Source organism: Gopherus flavomarginatus, chromosome 6 (genome assembly GCF_025201925.1).
Source record: "Gopherus flavomarginatus isolate rGopFla2 chromosome 6, rGopFla2.mat.asm, whole genome shotgun sequence".
Classification (NCBI taxonomy): Eukaryota; Metazoa; Chordata; order Testudines; family Testudinidae; genus Gopherus; species Gopherus flavomarginatus.
In genome coordinates this window covers 27,698,526-27,724,852 of record NC_066622.1, presented here as the reverse complement: position 1 = coordinate 27,724,852, position 26,327 = coordinate 27,698,526, and the positions used below count along the sequence as shown (strand labels likewise).

General features: G+C 42.7%; 1 protein-coding gene across 1 annotated transcript in view; it reads left to right on the top strand.

Annotated features, from left to right (window-relative positions):
• Positions 1-26,327, top strand: part of CACNA2D3 (calcium voltage-gated channel auxiliary subunit alpha2delta 3) — a 689,427-nt gene that overhangs the window by 266,895 nt on the left and 396,205 nt on the right. Inside the window, exon 5 of the mRNA XM_050959084.1 lies at positions 10,750-10,912. Within this exon, the coding sequence (XP_050815041.1) occupies positions 10,750-10,912 (163 nt within the window). The remainder of the gene's footprint in view (positions 1-10,749; positions 10,913-26,327) is intronic.

Below are 26,327 nucleotides of genomic sequence, written 5' to 3'. Positions count from 1 at the left end.
TGGAAAACTGAAAACTCTTTTTTTTATTTTCAGCAAGTTTTCATGGAAGTGTCATTAAATGAAATAGGGACTCTTGAACTTCTTCATGTTCATGAATAGCGCTGGTTGGGAATTTTTTTTTCTTCAGGAAATGTTGTTTTTGTTTAAATTGAAACATTTTGAAAAAGCCTCTTTCAATAAAAATTCCCATAAAAAGCCTTTTGAAACCAAAAAAAGTTTTGAAAAAAATGTCAGAATATTTTGAAAATTTGTTTCAGATTTTAATTTTTGTAATGTTTGTATTTTTACACTGTTTCATGACACTTGAGTAGTATCAGTGCAATATATGCACTAATAGTGATGTCATTATATCACACATAATAGTTAAAATATTTTATTAATTGTATTTTATGTTTAAAACCACTAAGGGCAGCTGGTAATTAGTACTGATTGAACCATTTTATCATCTTGTCTAGATTAGTATCACCTGTTTGTGGTGGTGGTTCAATTCAACATGTTTCAGCTATTACGTCATAATACGACACATATCTATTATGCACAATTACAACTGACATGTTATGAAATAGTGTAAAAATAATATAAAAATGTATTTCTAAATAATTTTCTTTCCAAATTTTGAAATTCATCTGAAACTGAATTGTTTTGGAAATTCCACTTCATGCAAGATTTCTGAAATATCTGTTCTGTGTCTGAATGAAATGAAATTTCAAAATGTCAAAAAAATTTCCACAAACTAGAAATTCAGGTTTTGACTGGCTCTATTCATGAATCACTGATCACAGCAAGTCTGTCCCACTAGGCAGGATTCAGTTCAGCTGTGCTTTGTACTGCCACCTACTGTCGTGGTGCCACATCCTAAAGCTCTTGTCTTAATCTAGTTTGTGTTTATTCACATGAACTTCAATAGCTGCTTCAGTTTTGTACACCTAAATTTTGGATATAATGTGAGCATACAGATTTTTAGCTACAGCTAGATATGAGTTACACTGTGACAAACTAATATTATCTTACAGTGTCTGCTTACTTTATATGTATGGCTTTTATTCAAAAAGTCTTGTCTCATTCAAATGCTGAGATGGATGAGGCAGGGACAAGTAGTGACAATATGCCACAGGGCACCTTGATGTTAAATCCTGCGTTATCTGCCTTTTATAACCTTAAGCCCCTGTACTGCTATTTGCTATGTACAGGCGAATACCTGTGCAGTGCCACATTGACTTAATTTGAAAAATTTTCAGTGTACCCACTTCAAAATCTTTTTATTGTTGTTTAGCAGATTTCTAAACCATAGCTTCTTTGTACCCTATCTTGCAGGTTAGTATCTGTTATCCAAGGAAAAGATGAAGAGCCATTTAAGAAATAATATTGCATTGATTTTTCTGCAGCTCTGCTTTTCCCCCATCTCTGTAGAAGCTGCTGATGCAGACTGCTTCCTCAGTTTCTAAGATGAAATTGACAGCAGATTCAAGGGAGGAGAAACAGGCTTATACTTGTGGCTGGTAGTGTAAGTTGAGATGGAGTAGTGCTACATAGTGAGTTTGGTGCATCTTCAGAGAGGGTCATTCCCGGTGCAGGTCCCATTGATTTTGGATTTGTGCAAGGTAGTGTCCCAAATCCTGTGATTCACAGCCCATCCAACCCAGGAGTCAATGAAAGTCAATAGATCCCACGGGTCTCCTTTTGTGGAAGGTTAGGCTAAATGGATAACATTTTCAAAAACAACTAAGCGACTTAGGACCTTAAGTCCCATTCATTTTTCAAGGCTTATCTACACCACAGAACCTTTGCCAGCATAGCTATCCTGGCAGAGCCCCCTAGTTGGAGGCTCATTGTAAGTTGACAGGCATTCTTCTGCCAACATAGCTACACCACTTCCCTGAATGACATTAGCTAAGCTGATGAAGCCCTCTTCTGTCACCATAGTTGTCTATTCCAGGGGTTTTTCCAGCATATGTCTGCTAGAGGGTGTGATTATTTTTGGTATTGTAGACTAAGACTTAGGCTCCTAAGTCACTTAGATGCTTTTTTAAAAGTACCCATAATTAATATTAAAACAGGAACAGGCAAATGCTGAGACTTCTCAGAGCGCATGAGTAAGAGTGTATTAATGGGCACGCTTTAAATGGTACTTGATGCAGCTTTTACACATGAAAAGCAGAGATTTGGGCCCCAGTCTTGCAAAGTCGTAAGCATATGCATAACCTTATGCACCGGGAGTAGCTCTATTGACTTCAGTGGGAGTACTCACAGTGCATAGAGTTAAAATTTTTGCAGGATTCAGGCCCTAGATGTTGACATTGTTGCTCCTTTTTCATGCGGTTTATTGTGAATGAACATCCTTGCAAAGTCTTTTTTAAAAATTTTTTTTATTAAATCAGCTACAAAAATTCAGATTTTTAAAAATGAAGAGTGACTGTTCAGTGCATATGTGTGGAACTCATGTCTGTCTGGACATTTCATGTTCTATGCATGTAGTTTAAAAAAAAGAGATGTTGGGATTAGTCTCAGGAGAATGTCTTTTCAGGGATGTGGGTGCAGAATGAAGCTGTGTAGAATGTGGTATTTTTTCAGGGGGTTATGAATTCCTTTTTCTTCAGTTCACTTTGAGTGTTTGCAACTCTTTGTACTGGGGTCATTTTGCTTTGACATTTGGGTTCAAATGAAAACTCATTGAATTTCACTTGATTTTTAAGCCAAATCCATGAAAACTCTGCATTTCACGTGGTTTCCATCAAGTAATAATTGGCCTAAGTTTGCTCCGAACTGCATCTAGATATTCTTGAAACTTGGCACAAGTTCTCAGACCCTGTGAATTTTGTGTAATAAACATTGTGCACATGTCTTCTGATCTACTCCATGCTAATAGGATATTCATTTTAATGTGACAGTGAAATATGGTACAGTGGTTCTTTTCTTACGCTGTGAAAATAATATCCATAGTCTCTTGAGGAAAAATGTGGTTCAATATGGAGTCAGAGAATCTGGGTTCTACCTTAGACTTGCTTTACAACATTGTGTCTTTGTTTCTCTTATCTGTAAAATGAAGAACTGTTTTCTGTTTCACGGGGGTAATATGAAACTTATATCAATAGCGTTTGCAGAATGCTTTGAGATCCTCAAATGAAAGGTGCTATAGAAGCACTAAGTGTAAATATTTGTTTTCTTGCTTTTGCAGAAGTGTTCTTTTTACGTGAAAAGTTATAGGCTTGTGGCAGATTATCCGAAACATTTGGTTTAAATAAAGGCCAGTTAAGTTGTAATGTTTATTAAAAAGAAAAAAAAAACCCTCTTCTGTTAACGTTTCTGTACTGCATTTAGCGTAGGCAGTAAGAGTGAAATTTTCTAGAGCACCTAAGTCTCATTTTCAGAAGAGACTTAGGCATTTAAGAGCTTACGACTGATACCCTATGTCCCATTGACTGTCTATGTCTACTCTGCAATTAAACCCCCGCAGCTGGCCCATGCCAGCTGACTCGAGCTTGCAGGTCTTGGGCTAAGGGGCTGTTTAATTGCAATGTAGACATTTGGGTTCAGGCTGAAGCCCACGCTTTAGGACATGAATCAGTTAATCCTTACAACACCTCCGAGAGCTAGGCAAATTCCCTTGCTATAATTGATGTTGTACTAGAATAAATCATTATTTATTTATCCTATTGAAATAGATTTGTAATGAGGCAATTACACCAGCAAGCAATGGGTAATCTAGAAAAGAGAAGTGTAATTTCATGTCTGATTGTAAGGCAGACCATATCAAATACTGTTGCAAGGATCCTGGTAACATCGTTATGCTGGCTTAGAGTTGAGAGAAAATCAGATTGAGAGTGACATTTCAGTCCTCAATAGCATCAAGTTGTAGGAATGGTTCCTTGAGATGAAGCCTATATCTCAAAAAACTAATGACACTTGCAGTGGACAGAACTACAGTAGAGCTTCTAAAAGCTCTCAGACAACAAACGGAAGGGGTAAAGGCTGCATATTCCAGGAAAAGAGATCTAATCTATCTCAATTTTAACAGCTCTTAAAATTCAAAATAGTTTTGTTGGATTAGGCGATCAACTTCTGTGACTTCCCAAACTTGTTTTCTAACTGTGTGGCTAAGTACTTGAGTGCAAGGCTTCTAATAATGTGGTTAAGGACCTGACAGTAATAACTACTCAATACTGAGTTAGAAGTCTTCTTAGAGCCTTTGAGACTTGTATTCTCTCAGACATCTGTCCCTTTGCCATCACAGGAATACATAAGAGGATAACGTTAATAGTGTAGTCTGTAAAGGGACAGTTTCCAGCGGACTATAAGAGAGAGTTCCAAACAATTCATTCACTCATAAGGGGCGGAGAAACATCTCTGAGCTCTCTAAGATTGCTGGTCAACTTCAATAACTTCGGTGCCTTGGGTTCTGGAGAAGTTCACCCAGATTTTCTTTTTTTTCCTGAACTCAGCCATGGCAACAGATTTTTGTGGAGTTTTTTGCCTTTTTTTTTTTTTTCTTCCCCTTCTCTTAATTGATCTGCTGGTGACTGGAGAGAATAGGCATAAAGAACAATAAAAAAAAATTCTGCTTCTCTTTCACTGCTTCTTTATTCTCTCTCTGATGGTCTGGTTGAGGCTTAACATGAATAACATTCTGATACTTTTCACTTCTTTAGCATCTCTTAGAGGCCTCCAGCAAGGGTTATTGTGACCTTGGAAGAAATGTTTTATATTTTTTAGTGTAATTGTTGTATATTATGTTAAGAATGCTAACAACTCCTTAGATAATGACATAAATTCTTTTTTTTGATTCATCTTATCTATATTGACCATTTTGTGATTCTCATAAGGCATGAACAGTATAGATTTATGTGGCTAGCCACTGTACATTTTTTATATATATATATATATATATATGTGTGTGTGTGTGTGTGTATACACATACACACACACACACACACACACACACACACACAATCAGTTTACAGTAAGTATTCCTCATAAATAGTCTTTGAGATTAGGTGGTTAATTACTCAACTTTTTAGCATTTGGATTTTTGGAGATATCTTGAATACATAAATTCTTTTAACAAGCTTCCAGCAAATGTGGGAGAAAAAATGTGCAGGCAGTTTAGTCTCGAGGATCAAAGTCTAAATGTATTGTAAAGCTATGAAAATGTTGTATTTTTCTATGTGTCCCTTACTTCTCTTGTTGCATTGGCCTTGTTAGCACTACAAAAGTAATCAACTGTTGAGAATAGACCACTTCCACCTTAATTGAATTGGCCTCGTGAGCACTGATCCCCTACTTGGTAAGGAAAGTCCCATCTTTTCATATATATACTGCTTACTGTATTTTTCATTCCATGCATCTGATGAAGTGAGATTTAGCCCACAAAAGCTTATGCCCAAATAAATGTGTTGGTCTCTAAAGTGCCACAAGGACGCCTCGTTCTTTTTCCTGATACAGACTAACACGACGACCACTCTGAAATCTGCTTAGAGGGTATCCTTCAGGAATAATGCATACTTCATTTCAAGCATATTGGTAAAACTTTTTTATATGCCCAATATTATAGTGTCTCTGCAGTCGTGCAACAGCTACATGGTAATGAAAATGATGGTAATAATTAGATACTTGCAATACTAATACATCTGTCTCCTGTAACTAACTGAAATCACTACTGTAATTTTTCCCCTACATGTGGTATATTTAGGTTTTCACAGTCCTGATAACCTATGTTTCTTTTTCCTGTACTTACTCGGAAAACCACTTGATGTACCTTCAGAAGACCCATCCCATTAATTTAACAAGAAACAAGTTATTCTTTCATTCATATTGTTCTGCAATAATGTGATTTCACAATTTTATTTTAAAGCAGCCAGCCGAATTGTGTTTATTATTGCAACTTAAAGAGGAGTACTTGGAATGTAGGTGAAAACTGGGTCAAAATGATTTAATACAATATTTTTCATTTTTAAATAAAAAGGAAATATTTTATATTTCAAAAAATATTGTTTTCAAAAATATTTATCTAATACTTTTATGCTAACCCACTTAAAGCTGCACAAGATTTCTGTTTAGTCTGGAAAAAAAAAAGTAAGCAGTCAAAAGAATGGTATTCATCTCAAAATAATTGCATTCATTTGCAGTAGTTCTTGTAGAGAGCTAATACTACTGCAATCCACTTAGAGCACTTTTTTATAGCCTAACTCACTCGCTAGCGTCTGGATTCAGCAAGGTTCCTACTGAAGTTGATGGAAGTACTCCTATGCTTAAATAGGGCACATGTCTAAGTACCTTGCTAAATTGAGGCTTGTAGCCCAAAAGTTTCCCCATGGTCTTGGGTCAGTCCTTCTTTCTGGCGGGGGAAAAAAAAATCCTTTTCTGGTGGCTTTAACATCCCACAAGCCTTGCATTTTTCCCAGGATGTTTTTCTACTATACCCTTTGCAAGAATCCGGTCTCCTGGCAGTTTATGGTTGGTCATGGTAGCTGTCCAGAGAGATCTTCAACACACATCAGCTACTGTGGCAGAAATTTGTCACAAACATTTGTATTTAAACAGGCTTTAAAATAAAGCAAATTACAGTTGAAGCTTTCCTGGCAGAATGAGTGTCTGTATATTGAATTAACCTGCAATCAGTTTTTAGTGGCTCGCCATCCCACCCACCCAAACATAACAGGTTCCTTTTTACCACTGTTATGCCCATTGTGTACAGGCCCAGCCTAAAGATTTTGGGACTGTTAGTGACATAATTCTTTGAAATGCATCCCAAACTCAGTGGCCCTTCTTCACTCTTGTTGAAGTAAAGTAGTTCAGCTTCTTGTTCCTCTGATTGCTCTACTAATCAGTTTGAATTGGCTCATGGCTTGGAAGGTTTTCTTAACAAGGAAAATATTTAAAAAAAAAAGGAAGGAAGGAAGAAATGAAAGCAGAGATTTTTCTTTAAATATCTAGTTCTCCCAAGTTGCTGTGGATTTTCCGGTGCTAAGTGTTTGCTCATTATAGAATGAGTGGGCATCAAAAATGATTGTTAGAGTTTTCAGAAACCTGCCTATTACAAAGATGGTGGTGATGTATAATAGTGAATGTGTAAAATACAATTTGTTTACACAAGAGCAGACACAAATGCACAAGAATATTCTTGTACAGGTCTTAAGTAATATCTCTGTAACAAATGATGTGAATGGATTTCCTTGTAATGATTTTGCTTTGGTCTCTCACTCACTGTGCATGTCTCTTTATGCACAAGGTTAGAATAATCTCACTGTTTGGTCATATCACAATCAGTCTCACAGTACTCCTAACCCAAATAATCATTTTGCTGTTTACCAGGCTAATATGTTTTTGGCATGTCATATTGTGCACTGTGGGAGCTCACCTTGTTAAGGTTACATCAGAGGTTGACAAGATTAAACTGAAGTCATTTTCTCTTAGAGCTTAGCAGCTAGAGTGTCTGTATTGTCAGCAAATAAGAGTTTATTCCCTTTCCCTAGGGCATTATCTCAAATGTAGTGTCAGAGTGCCAGATGGGTTTACTTTACTATTTTTAATCCAATTTTTATTTTTAATTTTCATCTTACCACCTTTCAGCTGTCACATGCAATATTTTCCTGGGAAGCAGTAGCAAATGTGCACAGAAGAAACCACTATACATTACTGCCTAGATGCCAATCTCTTCCTAACCTCAATGCTAACCATTTCAGCTGCAGAGGTTACCTGCTGTTCGTTCTCTGTGGCATGATTTTTAAGAAACAAATTATTTTTGCTCATTCAAAATGACACACAAAAGTTTAGGGGAGACTTTAATAAAATCTAATTTTTTTTGTTATTAGTTACAGACTTTAATGCCTTTAGAATAATTGATGGATGAACATATGTTTCAATTTGTAAACTATACAAGTAAAACCATAATCGGATTATTCCACAAGCATCTCCACAATTGTAAAACATGAACCATAGACTCAGGCCTAAAAAGTCAATTAATCAACCAAACAAAAACCATTTAATTGCAAAAGTAGTAGTGTATTTTATTTCAAGTCTAACAAATGTTAATACCCAATTAGCCTGGAAATTTAACATTTACAATCGTAAATTACTTTTCCTTTCAACAGAACATAGTGAAGGAGAATGTCTACTGATTAATCCATTTGGGAAAGGAATAACCACATTGATGAAGGAAAACAAAGTATGCCAGCAGTGTGCTTTTGTTCATAACTCGCATGGTTTTCTTGGGCAAATTGCAATCCGACCAATTTTTTCACATATTGTGTTGACCATTTCCATACCATGTTTGTTTCAAGAACTTAGTATATAAACAGGATAAACCAAATTCTGCTGTTAGTTTTATCAATGAAGTCAATGGAATTGCACTATAATTAGCAAGAGCAGAAATTCAGGGAAGGAAAGCATGGCACCTTTCTCTTAAAAGTTGTAATATTTAAATATATTGTGGTTGAATTTTGATTTACATGTTTAAGAAAATCTGTTTAAAAAAGCAGAAAAGTTCCATTATCAATGATGGTGAAATTCAAGGCACTCACAGCTTGCCATCATATGATTAGTTGCTTTAATATTTAGTAATGTAAAGAGTACTAATGTGCCCCCTGGTCTCCTGCAGCCTCAGTGGTGGAAAGGTGCTGTGAGTGGGCCAGCAAAGGAAAGAGAACTGTCAGTGACTTAAGGAGTGCTCCTCCCTTTTTACTCACTTCCTTTTTTTCACCCTCTGCCTCCTTGTGGGCCTGAGATGCGGGCTCTTTGGCACATTGGCACAACACAAGCCTGTTGACTCCCACTCCCTAAGGAGCTTTTATAAGCCCTCCTCCTTGTCCAGGGTGGTGTTCTGCACCCTGCGGAATAGCTGCCCCCTTGGGATTAGAGTAGGAGACCAAGTTTTGGGCCCTGCTGTTTGGCATCATGCTAGTCACCTTTTCCAGGCTGGGAAGGAATTTTTCCTCACCACTGGATTGGCCTGGGTGGAGTGTGTGTTTCTGCTTTCCTCTCAGTAGCCCAGGTAGACAGTGGGTAAGATAGGTTGTAAAATTCATGATGTTGGAACTTGGCAGGTAATTGTTCAACAGGGGTCTGGTTCCCTAGTAAACTGGAGTCTGAGGTGGACTTATGGGGAGGCATCCCCTAAAGAGGCTGAGGAGAGATGGATTGGGGATCCCAATGTCTGGTACAGTGGGGAGAAAAAACCCTTTCTTCAGCTCCCTTAATCCTCATACAAGAGGTGGGTGCTGAGGACCCAGCAACAGGTTGTGAGTGGGGAGAGCCAATGGCAGCCCTCTCAGATAGGTGGAAAGGATTAAGAAAAGACTGATGACCTGCACGATATGATTTAATGCTGGGTAGTTCCCAGATGAGAGAAAGTTGTGGCCTAATTAAATTGCATCTCTTGCACTCTGTCTTTCTTCCTGCATAGCCAGGACAGTAACAGCTGAGAGAGTGACTGTGCTCTATAGGACTGTGCCTCAGACATGTTGATTGTAAGTTGATGAATGTTTCAGTGGATGTACATGAACTATAAGGTATTAGTTGTTTGCATTAGCTCAGTAAAACTAGTTGCACGTAAAATTGGAAAATGACACCTTTCAAAGCATTTAAAGCTTTCAGGTACCCATTGTGTATCATTTATCTGTTTCTATGCTCACTAGCTATATTTTGCCCTAATAAAGAAAAAAATCCTATAATTAATTAATTTCCACAGGATTAAGTATCTAGTTTTTACGTGTCCTATTATTATTTATGATGATGTACTTAGTTATAAGAATAACTGGGATTCAACTTTATGGGCTTTGTCATGGCTTTGATCTTTTACGATTAGTAAACATTTGAAAAACTTATTTTGTTTTCAAATGTTGAAAGATTAAAAAGGGATTATGTACTGCTGCTTGTTGCTTCCAGAGTTTGTTAGAATCCCTGTTTTTGAGCTAGGTCTCTCTCTCTCCCCCTTTTTTTCTCTCTCATGTACATGCCCACACTCTCATGCACACCCCAATCAATACTTTTATCTAAATTGCTTTTGCTTATCTTGCTACGCTCTTTCCAGAAGAAGCCAAATACCATTTAGGAGTCTTTACACATACAGATGATGATTTTTCTCCAGAAAAAAGTCAAATCTAGATTTAAATTACCGTCAAAGTTGAAGTTGGATTATATGAAACCTTTTGTAATATGTATTTGTGATGTTCAGCATGAAAAAGATAACTCCTTTTCTTTAAGAGTGAATCCAGTGCCAGTGAATCCAAATTATGGTTTAAGTAATATAAAAACCTAGGAGAAAAATGCTTTAAAATTCTGCTATCATCAGTTTTAGACAATTCCTTTTGACATGCTTTGTGAAATCAGAATACTTTCAGCTCATCAAGCCATAAGTTCATCACTAATAGCAGTTCTCAAAATAATGGAAAATATTTAGCTAAGAAGAGAGACTTTTGCCAGTACATAATTGTACAACAAATGGTTTGGATTGAGAAAACTGTGTGTTAAAATAGTGCTTCTATTGTGTACAGTGGGGTTGGACTGCCCTTACCATTTAACTTTAAGAGGGACGTGCAGTCACAGGTTTAAAATTGTTTTCAGAAAGAAGTGCACATGTATTAGTTTCTTAAAATTAATCTTTTAGCTCATAAAAATGTGTAGCTTTTTATATCATGTTCTTCTGCTTTAGACAATAAGCATATGCTAATAAATATTACATAGGTGGATGAATGGATTAAAATGTAAGAAAATTGTTCAGTGGGTGTAATAACTGAATGTGAATTTCTGTTGCAGTATGAATACTTCAATGCTGTTCTCATAAATGAACGAGATGAAGAAGGAAACTTTTTAGAACTGGGGAAGGAGTTCATTCTAGTGCCAAATGACCACTTCAATAATTTGCCTGTGAACATCAGTCTGAGTGACGTCCAAGTACCAACCAATATGTACAACAAAGGTTAGCTAATATCTTCTTTCTCTCAGCATTCCATGAGTTAGAGATGTGAGGCAACATGTTGTTAATGAATGACTATATTTTATAAACTAATTCTGTATTTTTTTTATGGTTAGTTTCTCTCAATCTTCAGATGAGGTTATCTTCAGAGTTGTAACTCTTATAGCATTATTTCTTTTCGTCTATGGCAACATGTATGGTGACCTAAAATAGTCAACACATTGCATATGTATTTTGCAGCACATATTGTATCAGAGGAAAACTTATTTAGCGCAAATTGCTTTCCATAGTTTCCAGATCGGTTGAACAGGCCTTAAACTGTCATTCATTAGTTAGACTTTCTATTTGCCATGAGCCTAAATGCACCTTTTAACATGACAGAGAGTAAAACCATCAAGCAGGTAGGAAAACTCTTAGCTGTTTATAGCTACAGCTGCTACTGTCTCTTAGGTGACATGTACAGCAAGTTAATGTTAATAAGTTATCACACTTGATACTGAGTGGCATACTTGACATGTGGTGCATAATGTATATATGCCTAACAAATAACTGATCGAACAAACCCAAAGTGGTTTGAGCCTGAATATAGGGAGTACAAACTGAACTCACAGCAGCTCGTTTTCATTTTCCCTTTGGAATTTCTCATTGTACAGTGATCAGAATTCAGTCTCTATGTCTGCTTATTGCAATTATAGAGCAACTATCAATTTAATTCTTTGGGCCATTCCAATGATGAAATGTATTAAGTTATAGCATACAAGTTTACAAACTGTGGTCTTTGGAGCTGTTGTCAGTGATCCAGGGAGAGCTGCCTGGTTACATGATGCTGGCTTCTCATTTAAACTGTGTTAAAAGACAGCTAAAAATGCATTCAGTACTTTCCAAATGCTACAATTCCATGTCAGCAATTGCGGTAATTGATGCAGGGATGTTGTGTAATCGCAAATGAAAAGGGAGATAGTCCAAACAATTTGGACTGAGAGAAGTGATTCATGAGGCAGCCTTTCTTCTAAGATGTGATTCACACTACAGAGAAGTCTGAGAACTCAGAAATTGTAGAGAAATGTTTAAATTTGGGATCACAAAATAACAAAGCTTTACAGAGAATATTTAAAGGTTTGTGAGATGATTGAAGTGAAATATTGTAAAGAGATTTAGAAAAAGCTTTGAAAACTATCAAATGATTTCTGTTGCACTTTTAAAAAATGCTAATATTTTTCTAATTGTGCTTATTTCTAAATGAGCTCATTTCAGACTTTCTATATTCATACTGAATCCTCATGAAAAGAAAATTAAAAAGGAAATATTATTGTGATGGTTGAAAAGGGATTTAGAAATGCTAAATTAGTCATATTTGTAGGGAGAAGTTAAGTGGCTGAGCAATTGAGGTGATGGGGATTTTGTTGGAATGTGAGGACCTTCTTCCTATTCTATATTATACAGTATTGTTCTGTACAGAACTACTTTTCATAGTTCTAAGTCTACTACTTTTCTACTTTTCAAAGTCTACTTCTACTTTTCAAGTCTAAGTCAACTGGGCTGTCAAATCATGTTTTGGACACTCATACAGGATCTGCCTATAGAGATATATGAGGGAACTCCATGATGATGATTCCTGTCTCCACTTTGCCTAATTGAAACCAGCCAAAATAGTCACTGTGTGCTGCTGCAGAAACATTATTTTTATCTTTCAAACTTTTTCCAACTGCTGAAATCTGAATTATTGCTGATATTTTCCTAAAACAGACACACAGACCCAGCTTGGATGTTCACGTTGACATTCCCTCAGCAAAGAGAAGTGATCCATAAACTTAGGCTTTTTGGCACACCATACTGATGTTTATCCATTACAATGGTATGGTGCTTGATAGCTTAATCAAACCATTGGCTTAAGGCATTGGCACTGGATAGTTATGGATTGCCAGAAAAGCACATGCGTAACAGAGAAGGTCCTTTGGTCGGCTGTGTCGTATGTCTCATTTTGTTGGATTTATAGGGAATTGGCAAAACCACACAGTATTGCCAACTAGAGTGTTTGAAATCATGAGTCAAGCCCCAATAATAATGAGATTGACTTAAAAACCATAAGACTTTTAAAAGTAATAAAATTTGGGGACGTTTTAGAATATTTGCCCTCTGTTGTTTGTGCTTAAAGGGTATTTCTACACTACAGTAGAGCTCGGGCTAAGTGGCTGTTTAATTGTGGTGTGGACGTTGGGGCTTGTGTGCAGTCTGAACTCTGGGACCCTGTGACCTCACAGGGCCCTAGAGCCTGGGCTCCAGCCTGAGCCTGAGTGTCTACACCACAATTAAACAGTCCCTTAGCCCAAGCCCTGGAAACCTGAGTCAGCTGGCCTGGGCCAGCCCAGGTGTCTAACTGCAGTATAGACGTACTCTTAGAATTCACATTTTCAAGCTTTTGTCTCAACCATGAGGGCTAGAAATTTACTTGGGGTGGAAAACAATAAGTTTTCATGTAATTCCATAAATCCCAGAGCTGGGACTTAAAGCAGGATAGCAAATAGTAGGAGATTTGTGATAAAACCAGAAGAGTTTCCAACACTGAATGCCACAGATATTTGTACAGACTGTGAATTCCTAGATACCATTAGAGATATTGGGCAGTGCTCCCATCAGTGTCTGGTTGGGTGGGCACAAGTGGTAGAAAGCCCAGAAGCACAGCAGAATTTGTCACTGATTCAGATATTACAGACTGCTTATGTATAGCAGTCTAAATTTATTCAGCACTTCACAGACCATAGGTAAGACACTACATTCCTGAGGAGCTCACCATCTAAAATCTAATATGCAAAATAGTTAAGGAAAAACAACCAACCAGCTTTAAAAAAAAAACAGACAACCCAGCCCAAGCTGGAAATATATACCAGTTTATATACCAGCGGTTTGACTGAGTGAATAGCACCTATCCATACTGTAAATGCACATTTAAACATGCACTGGGGGAATCACTAAATAATAGAATTTGTGCTCAACTATATTCTCTTAAATTTTGTATTGGTTTGAGGGTTAGTGTGCCATTAGTTATTAGTGTGCCATTACCAAGTGTGATCTTGGATGGTAGCTGTCTCTCTTCGCTGTGTCTCCTGTGTATTAGTCTATACCAAATAGAGTACATTAATTAAGAAGATATGAATCTTCACCATTGTAATGTAAAGCTATTGATCTTTAGAATGTGAAACCAGTACAAGGATGGGGCTGTGGTGAACAGACAGATGTTTCTGAATTCCTATAATGAATATAACTGAAGGAGTTCTGAAGCAAAGTGGGATGTTAGTGTGCTTATTTGTATGTTAAAACACACAACACTCTTCCAGCACTCAGCTGTTTCACCGAGAGACTCGGGTTCTGTTTTTGAGAGCAGAGTTAAATGTTTGGGCATGCTTGCTGGTGTACTGAGGTTATTTAAAATGCAAAAGGTCGAGGAAATGGTGCTGGGAAGTATCTGTTTACAATAATGTTTTGTTTTTCAAGCAATTTAAAAAGAGTAGAAGTTCAACTGTCATTCTACATGAATTGATAGACGTTTTCGTAAGACTCAAGGTGCCATTTTAAACAATGAATAAATGATCTAAACCAGTATGAGATCAGAATCATCCCTTGGGTATTTTAGAAACACTAATAGTCAAATACTTAGGTGTGTCGGAGCAGTGCTAAGCACACCTTGGGAAATGGTGCATAGGTGGCTTTTTGACACTTTTCCTCCCTCAATCTCTCCTTCCCCCACTCTTGAAGACTTCTTGGAACCAAACTGTCAGAGCAGCTTCAGGGTTACTTTAACTTGTACGAGCTGATAGTGACGCCCATGAAGCGGCTCTCCTGGCCAGGATTGTTGGAGTGCATTGTGCTCTGGCTCTGCATCCTTCCCAGTACACCTGCTTTCCCAGTTGATGGGAAGCAGGTAGCTAACTGGGGAATCCTTAGCTGATACTTAATTACTGCTTCAAGGCCCATTTGTGCTACTGTAGTGGTACAAAACTAATTTACCAGAGGCCAAATATCTGGACCAATCTCTGTAACCTCTCTCAGAAACCAGTTTCAGCAGCAGGAGTCTGATGTCCAATTGGGGGAGACAGCAGGCAATAGTTTGAGTCCCAAGGTTGTCATTTAAGATATTATGGGCCTGATCATGTTTTCATACCACGTATACACTTGTGTGACTTGTTGAGTTACATGGAATTGTTTGCAGGGCCGGTGCAACCATTTAGGCAACCTAGGCGGTCACCTAGGGTGCTAGGATTTGGGGGGGCGCCATTTTCTTCGGCAGTGACCGCGGCGGCTGGATCTTCGGCCGCCCTGGTCACCGCCGGCATTTAGGCGGAGGGAGCTGGGGCAGGGGATCACGGGGAGGGTCGCCTGCAGCAAGCAAGGGAGGGGCACGCAGGGGAACTCCCCGCCCCAGCTTACCCCTGCCCCACCTCCTCCCCGAGCACGCTGTGGCTGCTTCACTTCTCCCGCCTCCCAGGCTTGCAGTGTCTAAGCTGATTGGCACCACAAGCCTGGGAGTTGGGAGAAGTGAAGCAGCGATGGCGTGCTCGGGGTGGAGGTGGGGCACGGGTGAACCGGGGGGGGGGTTGCCTCAGGGTGGAGGGTGGGGAGTGGGGAGCTGCCGCAAGGGGGGCACCTCAGGGCAGAGGGGAGGACCTGCCAGGGGTGGGGGCGCCTCAGGGTGGGAGCGCGGGGAGGGAGCAAGGTGGCAGTTTTGCCTAGGGTGCGAAACATCTTTGCACCGGTCCTGATTGTTTGGCTTTCCAGCAGGGCAAATGAGAGTGAACTCATACCTACATTTGAACAGACTGATAGTGAACAGAGATAATAAAGTGCTTTTATGTGAAATAAAATAACAAGCCCAAAAGGTTTGAGATCAGTGAAGCATTTAGAATACAATCTGGCTTTACTAAATCTCTGCTTTAAGTAAATATGTTCAGTATAAACACTGACTTCACTATAAAAATTCACTTTATGGAATTCACTGTAATTTTTAGCCATGGTCTGAACAGGGAAGCAAATAATCACAAAGACATTCTTAAAGCACAAACAGTTTGTTGCATAAAAATTAAATACACTGTGTAATGAGGTTGGCTTTTCCATCTGGTCATGTGTCTGCCACCTCAGTTTCTCCAACCACTTTCCTGAAGAATGCACAAAGACTTGCATGGTTCCAGGATACCACCTTCTTTGGGTCTAGTTTATTAACAACAGATTAGTGTCAACTCAGCTAGAAATATTTCCCATAGACTTTACAGTTCCTTCCCAAACCACAGTACTGATGTCTGGACTTTGCTAAAGCTTCTCCCAACTGAGGCTTCTGTTCCTGCTCCCTGTAATGTCTCCCTCCAAGCTTTCTGATTAATTGGTGAGGAATGCCTCTGCTAGGTCCTGGCCCTGACCCGGATTTTCTCTGCTTTATTTGAAAGGGCTCCCTCTTAAGGGAAGTGCTGTATCCAGATGGCTATCATGTAAAACTTGGTCACCAGACCCAGCTGCCAGCCAAAGCTGTGAAGCAGGATTCATGGATCCATGTATGTTCTTCTAGACTCCTAACACACTGTTTACTCCTGGGGGAATTCTGTGTCAGTGCACTAGTGCAGAATTAATGTCCTCCACAAATTCCACCCCTTACCCCCACAGAATAATTGATTCTGAGGGGGAGTTGAAGGGAAGCCACAGGAGGGGCACACTGCAGTTACACCTTTCATCCCCCAGGTGCTGATGTGGCACCAGAAGAGAGGGCAGCATACTTGCTAAAGTTACATACTTAGTGTATGTCTATACTACGAAATTAGGTTGATTTTATAGAAGTCGGTCTTTAGAAATCGATTTTATACAGTTGTGTATGTCCCCACTGCATTAAGTCGGCGGAGTGCGTCCTCAGTACCATGGCTAGCTTCAACTCATGGAGCAGTGCACTATGGGCAGCTATCCCACAGTTCTCGCAGTCTTTGCTGCCCATTGGAATTCTGGGTTAAGCTCCCAATGCCTGATGGGGCAAAAAACATTATCGCAGGTGGTTTTGGGTACATGTCGTCAGTCTCCCCTCCCTTCTTGAAAACAACTGCAGATAATCATTTCACACCTTTTTTCCTGGGTTACGCATGCAGACCCCATAGCATGGCAAGCATGGAGCCTGCTCAGCTCACCGCTGCCGTTGTGAGCATTGTAAACACCTCACACATTACACTGCAGTATGTGCAGAACCTGGCTAGGAGATGGCAGCACGAGGACGATTGTGAGGAGGACATGGACACAGACGTTCCTGAAAGGACGGGCTATGGCAATTGAGACATCATGGCGGCAGTGGGGCTGGTTGATACAGTGGAACGCTGATTCTGGGCCCGGCAAACAAGCACAGACTGGTGGGACCCGATAATGTTGCAGATATGGGATGATTCTCAGTGGCAGAAAAGCTTCTAATGCCTTCATAACATGTGGGAATGGTTTCAAACTGCAGTGCCCTCCTTTCCCATAGCAAGCAATGCTGGCTGGGTTTGCCATTTAAAAGGAGGGGCTGCGGTTTTTGGGTGGATGTGTAGCGCACACCTCCTCCCATCCCACCCCATGGCTATTTTCTGGGATGAGCCCTTTTAGCCAAGCACAAACAGCCCAGCATGACCTGGGTCCTTTTACTGTTCCCTTACAAAAATTCTCCTATTTCAACCAAGTGATCATGAATGATATCACTCTCCTGAGCCTAACACAGAAAGATATAGACCAAATGTTGCTTGAATGCGACCAAAATCCAGGACCGTTCACTGCCATGCTTTGTGCTGCAATGATTCCAAACTACTTGCTACTGGCTTGGCATGTCCTGCCGTGGAGGACGAAATAAGACAGCTCTCCCCAGAAACCTTCTGCAAAGGCTTTGAGTACCTCCAGGAGAGCTTCATGGAGATGTCCCTGGAGGATTCCCACTCCATCCCCAGAGACGTTAACAGACTTTTCCAGTAGCTGTACTGGCTGTGAATGTATCCCAAGTCTTCATGGCAAATCAAACATTAAACACTATTGCTTTTAAACCCTGTACTGTAGTTACAAATGTGCACTCACCAGAGGTGCCTTGTCTGCCTTCAGTGTTGGCAATCTCACCTGGGAGGGTATTGGCTCCAGGGTGACGAAAAGGTCCTGGCTGCCGGGGAGAATGGATTTATGGCTTGCCTGCTACACGTTCTCCTCCTCCTCTTCCTCATCCACAAACTGCTCCTTTCTTTTGCGTGAGACTCCCCCTTGCAGGTGTCCACAGACAGTGATGGGATGGTGGTAGGGTACCCCCCCCCAGAATGCCATGTAGCTGATCATAGAAGCGGCATGTATGCGGCTCTGATCCAGAGCAACCGTTTGCCTCTTCTGTCTTTTGGTAGGCTGCCTGAGCTCCTTAACTTTCACACTGCACTGCTGTGTGTCCTGTTATAGCCTCTGTCCACCATGCCCTGTGCAATTTTGACATATATATTAGCATTTCTTCTTTTTGATTGGAGTTCTGCCTGCACAGATTCTTCTCCCTATATAGCAATCAGATCCAGTGTCTCCTGTTCGGTCCACACTGGAGCTCATTTGTGATTCTGGGGGGACTGCATGGTCACCTGTGCTGCTGAGCTCGCCATGCTGATCAAACAGGAAACGAAATTCAAAATTTTCTGAGGCTTTTCCTGTGTACCTGGCTAGTGCATCGGAGTTGAAAGTGCTGTCCAGAGCATTCTGGGATAGCTCCCGGAGGCCAGTAACGTTAAATTGTGTCTGCACTATCCCAAATTTGACCCAGCAATGTCAATTTTATTACTATTCCTTTTGCCGGGGAGGAGTACAGAAATCGATTTTAAGAACCCTTTAAGTTGACGGAACTGGGTTGGTTGTGTAGATGCATTCATTATAAAATTGACCTCATGCAGCTAAATTCGACCTAACCTTGTAGTGTAGACCAGAGCTGGCAACAGAAAGCAAGTAGGCTTAACTAAGTTGATTTAAGTTAATGGAAGATTTTCTTTTGTACTCGTTTCCAGTTCACTATATGCAATCTTGTCTCACTCACTGAGTTTTATAATGCAGAAATATTTCCTAGAGGATAAACTTTCATTCAGTTAGCACAGGTGGCAATGGAATTAAATGTGCTTTATAGTGCCATAAAACTTAGTTATCCATTGAGCTGTTTTGTTCTGTGTTAAATATACTTACAGTAAGAAATTGGGGTGGAGGGGAGTCCAAAGCTACTTAGTATCAGATAAAATACAGATTTCAAAAATCTGACTCTCTGTTTGCTGTTTGCCTATTTGTTTTTAAATATGTTTCTATTCACATTTTGGAACATATCTTTCTACAGCAAGTGTCCGAGTGAAAACACTTTTATGCAATAATACTTTGAAGCACAGTATTATGAATCTATAGTCATCACTCCCCAGTTAGTTTCAGCCATGATTCCATTATATCCCTTGACACAATTTTTCAGATAATGTACATGCAGCCCATTACTTAGTGTGTGCTATGTGTCCTCCTCAGTGCTCAATTCATAGAGGAGGTAAGTCTAAGACCTCTATTCAGCCAAGCACATCAGTTTAACTTTAAGCAAGACATTAAAGTTCTTCTTCGAGTGATAGCTCATGTCTATTCCACAATAGGTGTGAGTGCTCGCAACGTGCACCGGTGCTGGAAGTTTTTCCCTTAGCAGTACCCATAGGAGAATGCTCCTAGTGACCCCTGGAGCGGTGCCACCCTCAGTTCCTTCTTGCCGCCAGTGAAGGTGCTTCGGAACTGCTCTGCTCCAGCATGTCTGCAGCTCTCCTCCAGAACTCTTGTTTGTTCAGTGTAGTAGTACCTGTAGTTAAAGTAGTGTGATTAGTTTTAGTTTAGTTTAATGCGCCCAGGCCAGGGCATGCCCTGTGCCCCAGGTTTTAAGTTGTGAGACACTTGTAGGTGACCGATACCAGTGAGTGATCTGCCCGCGGACTGTTTACGCTGTTTGGGTGAAACCCGTCTCGGCGATCACTGCAAGATTTGCAAGTCATTGATGCCTTGGACCAAGAGAGAGAGAGACATTTGGCTCCGGGCCATCCTGATGGAGTCGGTGTTGACCCTGACTCTGGCATGCCACTCCGAGTCGGCACCGGGTACTGTGGTGTCAGTGTGAAGAGACCTCCTGTTGCCATCTACCAGTCGGCATAGCTCCCCGTCGATGGGGCATGCCAAGAAGGCTAAGAAGAGGCCTCCTCTGCCATGACACTGGAGCAAAACCGGGGGAGAGGCTAGATCCATATTGGGTAGTCCTCAGTCCCCACTGGCTTCTAGGCCTCTGACTCAGGTCGAGCAGAGTAGCCCGGCCCATTCAGAGCAGGCTTCCCCAGATATCCGGATACCCTGCATGCCAGAGGCCCTGCAAGCGGCCTGGGATGTTTTGTCCATGCCGGTACCAGGGGCACCACCAATGCTGGCTCCACGGTCCAGAAGCAAGTCCCCCTGGCTCAGTACCGGTCACAGTTGAGGGAATGTTCCTGATGCCATTCACTGCTCAGCGACCATCCCGTGCAAAGTCCACGCAGGTTGCTGTCGACCCCCACCAGGTTGTCTGACTGGGTTCTGACTGACAGACTCCAGGCACTGCTCCACCTTGAGGAGCGAACACCTTCGAGACGGAGGCAGACACTGCCGAAAGTCCTCATCTCTGAGGGGCTATTGTAGCCAGTTGTGACACGAACGTCAATGCCGTTCCCGTTCATCATCTTGCTCCAGGACCCTGCCACAGCACTACTCCCGCAGCCCTGGGCATTGATCGCCGTCACCTCGCCATCGCGGATCCCCCCACCGGAGCCAGTCGTGGAGCAGCTGCTACTGGCAGTACTGTTCCTCCACATCAGGATCACGGTCCCGTGGTTGGCTCTGCTCCTGGTGCTGCCTCTCCTCTGGGTCCAGGGACAGCAGCAGGTCGTACGCCAGCCCGGCCTCCCTTCGTAGTTGTTGATCGATGGGACAGGCCAGCAGTAGCACCGGGCTCCGTGGCCAGCACAGTGGAACTAGTGGGCCCCATGGCCCCCGCTTCAGCCCCCGGTGAGGGCTTGCTCCGTGGCCGGAGCCTTGGAATGGCCATCGACCTCCCTCTTCCAGCCTCCAAGGAAGGAGTCAATGGGACATGCATCTTTGGTGCCAGGCCCAAAGAGTGACCAAGTGGTGGATCTTCCGGTGCCGGTGGACACACCAATTATCGTGTCTGCCTCCTCACCCTCCCCGATGAGGCAATTACGGCCCCTCCTCCTTCCAGCCCGCAGGAGGACTCTAAAGCCCACCAAGGGCTATTGAAAAGGGTGACATCAAGCCTCAACCTTCAAGCAGAGGAGGTGGAGGAGCCCTTGGACTCCCTACAACGTCCTATCCGCCTCGGTACCAGGCAGGGTAGTCCTGCCACTCCATGAAGGGGTGGCAAAAATTTCAAATGCATTGTGGTAAACCCTGGACTCCTTGACCCCATCTCAAAGAGAGTGGAATGCAAGTACTTTGTGCCCGCCAAGGGGCATAAATACCTATACACCCACCCTGCCCCTAACTGGTAGTCGAGTCAGTCAACCACAGGGAGTAGCAGGGCCAGCCAGCCCCTACTCTGAAAAATAAAGACTCAAGGAGGCTGGATTTATTTAGGAGGAAAATTTATTCGTCTTCGAGTTTCCAGTTATAGATGGTGAACCATCAGGCTCTCCTGGCTTGGTATGAGTTCAATCTGTGGGGTTCTCTGCCCAAATTCAAGGACTGCCTCCAGGAGCGTGACAGGAAGGAGTTCAAAGCTCTGGTGGAGGAGGGTACAGTGACTGCCAGGGCAACCCTTCAGGCAGCATTGGATGCAGCGGATACGGCTGCATAGTCCATGGCCTCCGCGGTGTCTAAGAGGAGGGTGTCGTGGCCCTTGCTGTCTGGGCTGTCCAGTGAGGTGCAGAACTCCTTGCAGGACCTCCCGTTTGACGGCAAGGCTCTGTTTGTGGAACAGACGGACATAACACTGTATGGCCTGAAAGACTCCCACACTGTGCTTAAGACTCTTGGCCTCTATGTTCTGGCTCCAGCTAGACCTAAGTTTAAGCCTCAGCAGGCTCCCATCCAGGTCACCCACTCTAAATACGAGCCCCTTTATAAAAAGTCATGGGACTATTAAGAAATTTCTGGAGAGGCAGTCCCGGTCTGCCCCCCAGCCTGGGTCCTACGAGGGCAAACAGGTGGAGAAACGGCAGTGTTGACGGGATGCCCGGGGCGACCTACCAGTTCACATCAGGGATCCACCTGCAATAAAGCTTCCGTTCTCCAACCAGTTGTGTGCTTTTCTCCTGGAGTGGTCGCAGCTGACCTCGGATCATTGGTTCCCAACACCATCTCCCAGGGTTACATCTTCCAATTTACCTCTACCCCTGTAATAACCTTAGTCCCAGATTTGGACCTTAGCGTCCAAAATATGGGGGTTAGCATGAAAACCTCCAAGCTTAGTTACCAGCTTGGACCTGGTACCTGCTGCCACCACCCAAAAAATTAGAGTGTTTTGGGGCACTCTGGTCCCCCTGAAAAACCTTCCCTGGGGACCCCAAGACCCAAATCCCTTGAGTCTCTCACAACAAAGGGAAATAATCCTTTTTCCCTTCCCCCCTCCAGGTGCTCCTGGAGAGATACACAGACACAAGCTCTGTGAAACTACACAGAGAGACTCCCCCTCTCTGTTCCCAATCCTGAAAACAAAAAGTACTTTCCTATTCACCCAGAGGGAATGCAAAATCAGGCTAGCCACTTCAACACACACAGATCTCCCCTGATTTCTTCCTCCCACCAATTCCCTGGTGAGTACAGACTCAATTTCCCTGAAGTAAAGAAAAACTCCAACAGGTCTTAAAAGAAAGCTTTATATAAAAAGAAAGAAAAATACATCCAAATGTTCTCTCTGTATTAAGATGACACAATACAGGGCAATTTCTTAAAAGAATATTGAATAAACAGCCTTATTCAAAAAGAATACAAATCAAAGCACTCCAGCACTTATATTCATGCAAATACCAAAGAAAAGAAACCATATAACTTACTATCTGATCTCTTTGTCCTTACACTTGGAAACAGAAGACTAGAAAATAGAACTACTTCTCCAAAGCTCAGAGAAAACAGGCAGCCAGAAACAAAGACCCTAGACACTCAATTCCCTCCACCCAAAGTTGAAAAAATCCGGTTTCCTGATGGTCCTCTGGTCAGGTGCTTCAGGTGAAAGAGACATTAACCCTTAGCTATCTGTTTATGACACGCCCCCCAAATTGCAGACAGTGGGGAAGCTCACTGGCGGCGATTTCCTTCTAGAACTGAAAATAAACAGATTAATACAACACATACACCTTTACATATACTCCTAAGTATATAACTAACAGACTTCTACATTTTAAGAACACTTTTTTAACTACTGAATTCTGGGAAACTCTCACGGGAGAGTGCATCAGCAACTTTATTAGAAGCTCCTGTGATGTGTTGAATTTCAAAATCAAAATCTTGGAGAGCTAAACTCCAACGAAGAAGTTTCTTGTTGTTCCCCTTGGCAGTATGAAGCCACTTTAGTGCAGCATGGTCAGTTTGTAGTTGGAACCGCCGTCCCCAAACATATGGGCGTAGCTTTTCCAGGGCGTACACAATGGCATAGCATTCCTTTTCACTGACTGACCAGTGACTTTCCCTCTCAGACAGTTTCTTGCTGAGAAACACGACAGGATGGAAGTTGTGATCTGTTGCTTCCTGCATGAGCACTGCTCCTATACCACGCTCAGATGCATCTGTGGTTACTAGGAATGGCTTGTCAAAATCCGGGGCCCTGAGCACAGGGTCAGACATGAGCGTTGCCTTAAGTTGGGTAAAGGCCTTTTGACACTCATCAGTCCACTTAACTGCATTTGGCTGGGTCTTTTTGGTCAGGTCGGTCAGTGGGGCAGCGATTTGGCTGTAGTGGGGTACAAATCGCCTGTAGTATCCGGCCAAGCCTAAGAAGGATTGGACCTGCTTCTTTGACTTTGGGACAGGCCACTTTTGGATAGCATCCACCTTGGCCTGTAGGGGGTTTATGGTTCCTCGACCCACCTGGTGCCCCAGGTAAGTCACTCTGTTTTGGCCTATTTGACACTTTTTTGGCCTTAACAGTTAGTCCTGCCTGCCTGATGCGCTGAAAGACCTTTTCCAGGTGTAGTAGGTGTTCGGGCCAGGAGTCTGAAAAAATGGCCACATCATCGAGGTAGGCAACTGCAAATTCTCCCAGTCCAGCTAGTAGACCATCTACCAGCCTCTGGAAGGTGGCGGGTGCATTTCGAAGGCCGAAAGGAAGGACATTGAATTCATACACCCCCGCTATGGGTGACGAATGCTGACCTCTCCTTGGCAGGTTCATCTAGCGGTACTTGCCAGTACCCCTTGGTTAAGTCTATTGTAGAGATGAACTGGGCACGTCCCAACTTTTTCCAATAGCTCATCGGTACGTGGCATTGGATAGTTGTCCGGACGAGTTACAGCATTTAGCTTACGGTAGTCCACGCAAAAGCGTATTTCCCCATCTGGTTTGGGTACCAGAACCACTGGAGATGCCCATGCACTGGTAGATGAGCGGATTATACCCATCTGTAGCATGTTTTTGGATCTCCCGTTCTATAGCAGCTTGGGCATGAGGAGACACTCGGTAGGGTGGGGTTCTGATTGGGTGAGCATTACCTGTATCAATGGAGTGGTATGCCCGTTCAGTCCGTCCTGGGGTGGCTGAGAACAATGGGGCGAAGCTAGTGCACAGCTCCTTGATTTGTTGCCGCTGCAGACGTTCCAGGGTGGTTGAGAGGTTCACCTCTTCCACGCCACCGTCTTTTTTTCCCGTCGTAGTAGACACCGTCAGGCCACTCAGCATTATCTCCCTGGACTGTAAACTGACAAACCTGTAAGTCTCTGGAATAGAAAGGCTTGAGAGAATTACATGGTACACTTTAGGCTTTAGTGAGGAATTGGGAAATGCTATGAGGTAGTTTACAGCTCCCAGGCGCTCTTGGACCGTGAATGGCCCTTCCCATGATGCCTTCCATCTTATGGGCCTGTTGCGCCTTCAAGACCATAACCTGGTCTCCTACCTTGAAGGACCCGATCTCTGGCATGTCTGTCATACCAGGCCTTTTGCTCTTCCTGAGCATCCTTTAGATTCTCTCTAGCAAGGGCTAAAGAGTGTCGGAGGGTGCTTTGTAGGTTGCTTACAAAGTCCAGAATGTTAGTTCCTGGAGAAGGCGTAAACCCCTCCCATTGCTGCTTTACCAACTGTAATGGCCCCTTAACCTCGTGACCATACACAAGTTCAAATGGTGAAAACCCTAAACTGGGATGTGGTACAGCCCTGTAGGCAAACAGCAACTGCTGCAACACTAGGTCCCAATTATTGGAGAATTCGGTGATGAATTTTCGTATCATGGCCCCCAAAGTTCCATTGAACCTTTCCACCAGGCCATTGGTTTGATGGTGGTACGGGGTGGCAACCAAGTGATTCACCCCATGAGTTTCCCACAGTTTTTCCATGGTCCCTGCCAGGAAATTAGACCCTGAATCTGTAAGGATGTCAGAGGGCCAACCTACCCTGGCAAAGATGTCTGTAGGGCCAGGCACACAGTGTTAGCCCTGGTGTTGCCTAGAGCGACTGCTTCTGGCCATCGGGGTAGCAAAGTCCACTAAAGTCAGTACGTACTGCTTTTCCTCTGGGCGTCCTTTTTTGGGAAAGGGCCCAGAATATCCACAGCTACTCGCTGAAATGGGACCTCAATTATGGGGAGTGGCTGGAGAGGGGCCTTGACCTGGTCTTGAGGCTTACCCACTCTTTGGCATACCTCACACGACCGGACATACTTGGCAACGTCCTTGCCCATCCCCTCCCAGTGGAAGGACTTCCCCAACCGGTCTTTGGTTCTGTTCACCCCAGCATGGCCACTGGGATGATCATGGGCTAAGCTTAAGAGCTTCCCCCGGTACTTAGTTGGAACCACCAACTGTTTTTGCGGCTGCCATTCTTCCCGGTGTCCACCAGAAAGAATTTCCTTGTACAAAAGTCCTTGGTCTATAACAAACCGGGATCGATTAGAAGAGCTGAGAGGCGGTGGGGTGCTCCGTGCCGCCGCCCACACTTTCTGAAGGCTGTCATCTGCTTCCTGCTCAGCCTGGAACTGTTCCCTTGAGGCTGGGGTCACCAGTTCTCCTCAGACTGTGGACTTGGGCTTGGTCCCTCTGGAAGCGATGTAGGTGATGGGGTTGTTTCCGTTGCTGGTGAACCGCTCTCCGATGGTGCACCTGAGGGTATTTCAGGCTCTGGCTGAGCCTTTTGGGTATGGCTGTCTGTTGCTTCTGCCAGTTTTGGCTCGCTGGCGCCCCTCTGGCGTTGAGTTTGAAGATGGGGTGCAAG